General features: G+C 45.4%; 1 protein-coding gene across 1 annotated transcript in view; it reads left to right on the plus strand.

Moving 5' to 3' along the window:
- The window catches only part of LOC135385551 (DNA repair protein XRCC1-like), a 314,938-nt gene extending 313,529 nt beyond the window's left edge, over nucleotides 1-1,409 (plus strand). Inside the window, exon 14 of the mRNA XM_064614927.1 lies at nucleotides 1,195-1,409. Within this exon, the coding sequence (XP_064470997.1) occupies nucleotides 1,195-1,311 (117 nt within the window). The 3' untranslated portion in view covers nucleotides 1,312-1,409. The remainder of the gene's footprint in view (nucleotides 1-1,194) is intronic.
- Nucleotides 1,410-6,585: the final 5,176 nt, after the last annotated feature.

Raw genomic sequence — 6,585 nt, forward strand, 5'->3', positions numbered from 1 at the left:
CCGCTTTCCACCTTCTCAAGAGGCGCGGCTGCCTCCAATTGGTCTTCCGGAAACGATTTGCCCAACCATTGCGAGAAATCGTTTGCGGAGACCAGTGGGCGGCCGACCCGCTCCTCTTGAGAAAGCGCGAAGAGGGAAAGGGTAAACTGCGCAACGGATGAATCCCGTTTCTTTGGTTTTAATATCAAGGTAACACGTTTCAAGGTTTCGTTCCGCGAAGATAAATTTAGTGCCCTTTAAAGGAGCAGTGAGTTGAAATTTAACGTGGCTCTAAGCCCCGTCACGTTCGTCAAGCAGCAGCGCCCGCGTTAGCTCTTCGCCCGATGTTGGAAACTTGTCAGCATCTGTGGTGAGAAGACGGTAATCTCAGGAGCAATGTTGTCGGACGCATGGGAGATTGCCCGCCCTATGACGACATACTTCTCGAAACTACAAGTTAATTTGATGCTACTTCCGCGACACATGGAGAAATTACATTTTTGGGAGAATACGGCGCGATTCAAGTGTGTGGCACTTTAAACGAAGTACAAATATTTGGAAACGCGAAGTATTTTAGGAGGGCGGTCCTGCTGAAGCGACCAAGTGGCCGGCACCATAGGCTCCTATACTTAGTATCACAAGCGAGAGCAACGAAAATGCGACTCCGGCAGACCACAGCAAGAATATGTGCAGTGAATAAATGTTTACGAGGACGCAGTCGTTCTTCCAAAATACGTGCGTCAATTTGAGACGGTAAAGAAATATTGTACGTAAAATAATTTTCATTTATCTGTTATCCGTTTCTTTTTTTTCTTCTCTCTTTTTTTCTAACGTGTCCGAAGTTTCCCCTCAGTTCTCCCCGAGTGTCCTCAGCCACAGCGAGTTCCGTCATCAGTTGTTTCAGTGGTGATGTACTTCACAGGATATGCCCTAAATGCGATTGGTAGCAAATATGCGGACTTTATTGCGTTACGACACGCTCACGTTTAATTTAGCTCCGCTATTCTTACCTGTCACCAACGGCTCACGTTGTCCGTCAGTGCGCGTGCCTCGAGCTAATATTGCTTCGCTGTGAGAGCGGTTCAACGAGAGATACGAGAAGGGCTCTGTTGATGGAAGACAGTCACCACCTATTACTGGATTGTATACGGTGTGAGGCTGCGCGAAAAATTTTACTTTTGTGCTACATATGAACCTCGTTGTTTCTTTTTTCAGGCACTGTGCGTCAACGAAGAGTTGGTGTTCGTTCGGCCTCGGTGGATATTTCGGTGCCACGAACTGGAGAAGTCGGTACCGTACCAGCCTTTTGTGGTCACTTGTGGAGAAGCTTGAACTATACTGCGTGCGTTGCCTTGTGGAATAAGACGTTCAGTTCTTTTTAATGTAATAAAATAAAGCTGAGGAACCAAAATGGGTTCGCTGTCGAACTCCTTTTTTTCTCTCTCTCTTGTTGGAACTTGTCTCGATAACGGTGGATACGTAGACAATTATGTATGCACATGGCGAGGTAACGCTCAAACAGTAGGTGATAACTGGTATTGCCAACTGTAGGATGGGACAAGCGAAAGCTTGCCCACATCACATTTCAAAAATGCTACTGCCCTCGCCCTAAAAACGAAGAGCAGGATCAACTATGTGCTAGGCAGGCAGTCCGCTCAGAAACCTTTACTGGGATTGCTAACTGTTCATGTTGCGACGTCGTATTGTTGACTGGTTAGATGAGTCACAAAATTAGTGAGCCCATCTTCCTTATCGTTTTAGCCAACCACTCCCTATATCCTTAATTTACTGATTTGCTTTATTTTCCCCAACCAAGTCAACAACTGAGGCCAGTTCTAAAACTCTGCCCCATTGCTTTTGCACTTGAGTGTGACGCTGTATCGTGTGCTTCAGAAGAGCGCCAACACTCCTGTGCTTTACAATTAACTCACCCCAAATTTCCGATAGATCCCCTCCCTATGTTGCGGCGTTAGCATATTGTAAAGTCATTTAGCTAATCTGGTAATTTAAATTTAATAATACCCTCGACTACCCTGAACCCTTTACACTGCAACTGTTTCGCGAAGTTTTTTGCTTCTAACCTTAGCCGCTCCCTCCCAAGCCAAGTTCGTACGTAGTAGCTGTTTATATTTCTCATTCGTTCTTTACCCCAGCAGTCACCACCATGCACCACTCTACACCTGTTTACCCAAACTTGATATGCGATTTTGACTGCTGCTAACATGTAAAATTTATGTTGTCTTTTGGCTACTTTCTTAATATGTATCCCCACAGCTTCTTCAAATGTTAAGTTACTTAATCGAAAATATTTCTTAAAACAGGACCACAGATACGCCGGTACCTTACAAGCGAAGACGGCTGAAGACTGCGTGCCTCGCCGTTTCTATTTGACCGCGAAGCTCGCAGTCCTTTCTGCGGATTTTCCCCACAGATAAAACTTGTATGACCAACTTCATAAAACTCACTGGTATGACCTCATGCGCCACTTTCCACAAGAATGATTTTCTTTTGCCTTCTAACCACTAACTATGTATTCTTTTCCAACCTTCCGCTATTATTGTAGATAGATATTTCTCTATTTCTTTCCCCCTCAGATCTCTGTATAATTCTGCAACTGAGCTTCCGTTGTAGTCTTTGCTCTTGTCTAACCTTTTCAATTGCAGCAATGTGTGCTTCCCTGTTTCATAAATTGCTGGCTGCCATTCCGACATGGGCCTCCTGTGATCTATCCCGTGTTGGCGAAAATGTCTTATGTTTATTCCCAGCCAAAATTTTGCTACGTGCTGCCCGATGTCCTTGCCATCCAAAATCCTATATATTCCATGTAAAGCATGTGCTTGTGATAATTGTTTCAGATCAGCAATCTGTAGGCCCCCAACTTCGATAGGCAGCTTCATTTTCTCTTGCGCTACCCATTGCGTTTTCCCATCCCATATAAACTGAAACCAGAGTTTCTCAATTCTACGGCATATTTCAGGAGAAGGGTAAGCGACCGAAAACAGGTGCGCACATCTCAGTATCAAAATTCTTTTGACAATCTGCGCTCGAGCTGTAAGTGGCGTTCCAGGTTCAACATAGTCTTCCTTCAATTGTTCCAAGTATTTTTCTAACTGCATCCAATTGTTGTGTGAAACCCCGTTCTTATTAAACCTGATTCCGAGGATTTTGGTCTCTTCCACAATGCTCAGACCCAGATCCTTCCTCGGCCTCTCCCCACCTAAATATACCAATTTTGAATTGTCTATTTATTTTCGCCCCCACTTATTGTTCCATATCCTTCCATTACTTCCAGAGCTTTCTCAACTTCCTTTTCGCTTTTAACTATCATAGTGAGATCATCTGTGGAGGCCACTATGGTTTTACACTGTACTGCCCGAGGTAATCCAACCCCTTTCACTGCCTCAGACTGGTTCAGCTCTCGTAATAACCTATTAAAGGCTAACACATACAGCAGGGGAGAAAGGGGGCAACCTTGCCTTACTCCTCTTTTTACCTGAAAGCTCTTGCCCAATTGCCCGATGAGTAGCCTACTCCTGGCGTTTTCATACATGGCTCCTATTGTGTTTATTATTGGATTTTCTGTCCCAATTATTTCTAATGTTTCTCTTAAATATGCTTGTTTAAGCCGGTCAAATGCCTTTTCTTGGTCTAAGGTCATGAGAATACTCTTTATTCTCCTTCTGCTTGTCCATTCTATAACATCTCTTAGCTCCCATATTTTCCTTGGTATTCTTCGACCTTTAACTGCAGCACCATGTGATAGTGACACCCACTCTTCCATATTTCCTTGTATTCGGCCCACGACTGCCCTTGCTAATATTTTATAATCTATATTTAACAACGTTATAGGTCTCCAGCCGCCCAACTCCTCCTTACGCTGCTGGTCCTTGCACAGCAGAGTGACCGTTCCTTCTAGGAAGGTTTCTGGAAATGTACCTTTCTGAAGTGCACCATTAAGCACCTTCACCAAAGAGGGGCCTAGGATGTCCCAATACCGTTTGTAAAATTCTACCAGAAACCCGTCGGGTCCCGGCGACTTCCCATTCTTCAGGCTTCTAACAGCCTGCTGTACCTCTTTGCAGCTAAGTTCTATGCCTTTTCCTGGCTTTCCCCAACAGAAGGAATCACCTGCCCTGAGTCCATTCTCAATCACGTTAGCGTAGAACTCTTGTGCCACAGTGGCTATTTCACCTTGCTTGGTGACTCGTCTTGCATTGCCATGAGGGCCTCCATGGGCGGTTGCGCTGAAGCCAGATGCCATATACCTCAACGCCTCCCACCTTTCCTCCCTCAGGAGTGCCAGGTGATATTTGGCGGAGGTGTAGCTCACCCCGGAGAGTACTCCCACGCCGAACTGTTGCAACCGCCGCATGTGATCCTGGAGCTTGTGCGTCGTTGCACGCTTCTCATGCGCCTTTTTCTTCCCCCAGGCTTTAAGGCAGTTTTTTACAGCATTTTTAAGTTTATCCCACCAATGAAAAGTATTGCCACTATCCTTGACCCCTCTCTTCATTAGGTCTCTGACTTCTTGGTCAACTTCTGGGAGATCGAGCAACTTTATATTCATTCTCCATGGACGTTGGGAACCCGGAAATCCCATTTCTGTCACTTCCAACAAGACACCCTTGTGGTCGGAAATGTAAATTGTTTCGATGGTTTTAACATCGCTTACTTTCTGTGCCATTCAACTTGATATATATATTCTGTCAATTCTGCTTCCCCCTTTTTTTTATTGAGGCGGGTAAAACCCATTCCTCCCCCACTTGCTATTGTCCACACATCTTGTAATTGGAATTTTTGTACTGCCCACTCCAAGTGTCTAGCACCACTACTGTTGGAAGGTTTTCCTGATGATTTATCTCTAGTATCAGTTACGCAGTTACAGTCCCCACCAGGTATAAAATTGTGAGCCCCAATAAAATAATACGGAAGTGCATCCTTATAGAACTCCTCCGATTCTTTTGCTCTATTTGACCCATACAATGTATAGCCAACATGGGAATACGTGGATCGCTCGCCCCAGTTGTCACTGATATCCTCCATCAGGTTCAGCGTCTAAGCAATCACGGTCATCATATATCCCTGCAGTGGGTCCCGGGTCACTGTGGTTTGAGCGGAAACGAAGAAGCCGACAGAGCGCCAACGGCTGCCCAACAGTCCCGGACTGTTGTACCAACGGTGTTATCAAGAGGAGACAGGAGATCACTTCTGAATGAGCTCATCCAGCCACTAGCTCTCCAGCAGTGGAGTCGGGACATCACTGACAGGTCTCTCATGTATTCGGTGGATCCCACTATGTCCTTCTCAGTTCCTGACCGTTTACCACGCTATTTTACGTCCCTCCTGCACAGGCTTCGTCTCAACGTTGCCTTCACTCCCCAATTCAAGTGCCGAATCGGATACTGTGACAGCTGCCTATGCTCCAAATGTGGCGTTGTAGCGAACATTGAGCACGTCCTAATAGAATGTAAGCTCTACGAAACGGAGAGGCGGCAACTCTGTGCTCAGCTGAGTGATGCTAGCCGACAGACGTTCAACCTGGCTGCAATTCTTGGCCCATGTCAGAGCCATGTCCAACACCGTCGAGGACTTCTGATGTTCTTGGAGTTCCTCTTGGCTACCGGCGTGCTGCAGACATTGTAGGGTCCTCCCCTGCATCTCAAGGACCATTGGCGCTCCTTTCATGTGCTTCTTCCTTTTGTGCGACGTATAGCGTTGCGCAACCAGAGGACGGGAGTTCGACATAACTTCACATAACTTCATTTTCATATTTCACATCTCATGCTTCTCGTGTAGTGGGGTAGGGTACTGCTCTCAAGCGGTGAATCACCCCAGGCCATAGTCATGATTTAGTTGTTGTTGTTGTTGTTGACCCATACACGTTAATTATTCTAAGTACTCCTCCTCCGCGAGCTATGTCCACTGTAATTATACTCTCCCACCGATGTCTTTTTCGAATTTAAGTACTCTTATGCTCCTTGGTTATAGGAAAATAATTCCAATCCCTTTTGAGTTGTGCGTTCCATGACTCCAGTGCGACTTGCTGGTAAATATTTTAACGAATTCCATTGCTTCTTGTTGTTTGTGCCAATGCGCCTCTTGAATTAGGAAACAGTTACCTGCCAAAATTTCAATAGTTCAATTACTTCATTTTGCTTCGGTTTACTTCTAAATCAACATGCATTAAATGTTAGGAATTTGAATGTCATAATGGAGTGGAGAGGAGGAGACTCAACTGCCTGACACGGTAATATCTTTAACAAGTTTGTCGTAAATATCAACCTTCGCCTTTTTGCCACCTTTTTTTGCCTTCCTTCCGTCACCTGGTTTAGAGTGTAGATACCCTTCTCCTTTTCAAAGCCATAACACGACCCTCCTTATCAACTTCCTCGCTTTCTTGTCCCTCACTTTCCTCTGATACCATCGTGTGGAAGCTTTCTCCACTGTCAGAATATGTAACTTGTGACACTGAAGACATGCTTAAGGTTGTGCTTGTTACAGAGGAAGCATCGTCCGGGCTTGCTTCCTCTTCAACATTGCCATTGCCAGCCTCTGGCCCTCGCTTTTCTTCCGTTCCTTCACCCTTACTTTCGTCATTTGCGCTTC

This window comes from Ornithodoros turicata, chromosome 2 (genome assembly GCF_037126465.1).
Source record: "Ornithodoros turicata isolate Travis chromosome 2, ASM3712646v1, whole genome shotgun sequence".
Lineage (NCBI taxonomy): Eukaryota > Metazoa > Arthropoda > Arachnida > Ixodida > Argasidae > Ornithodoros > Ornithodoros turicata.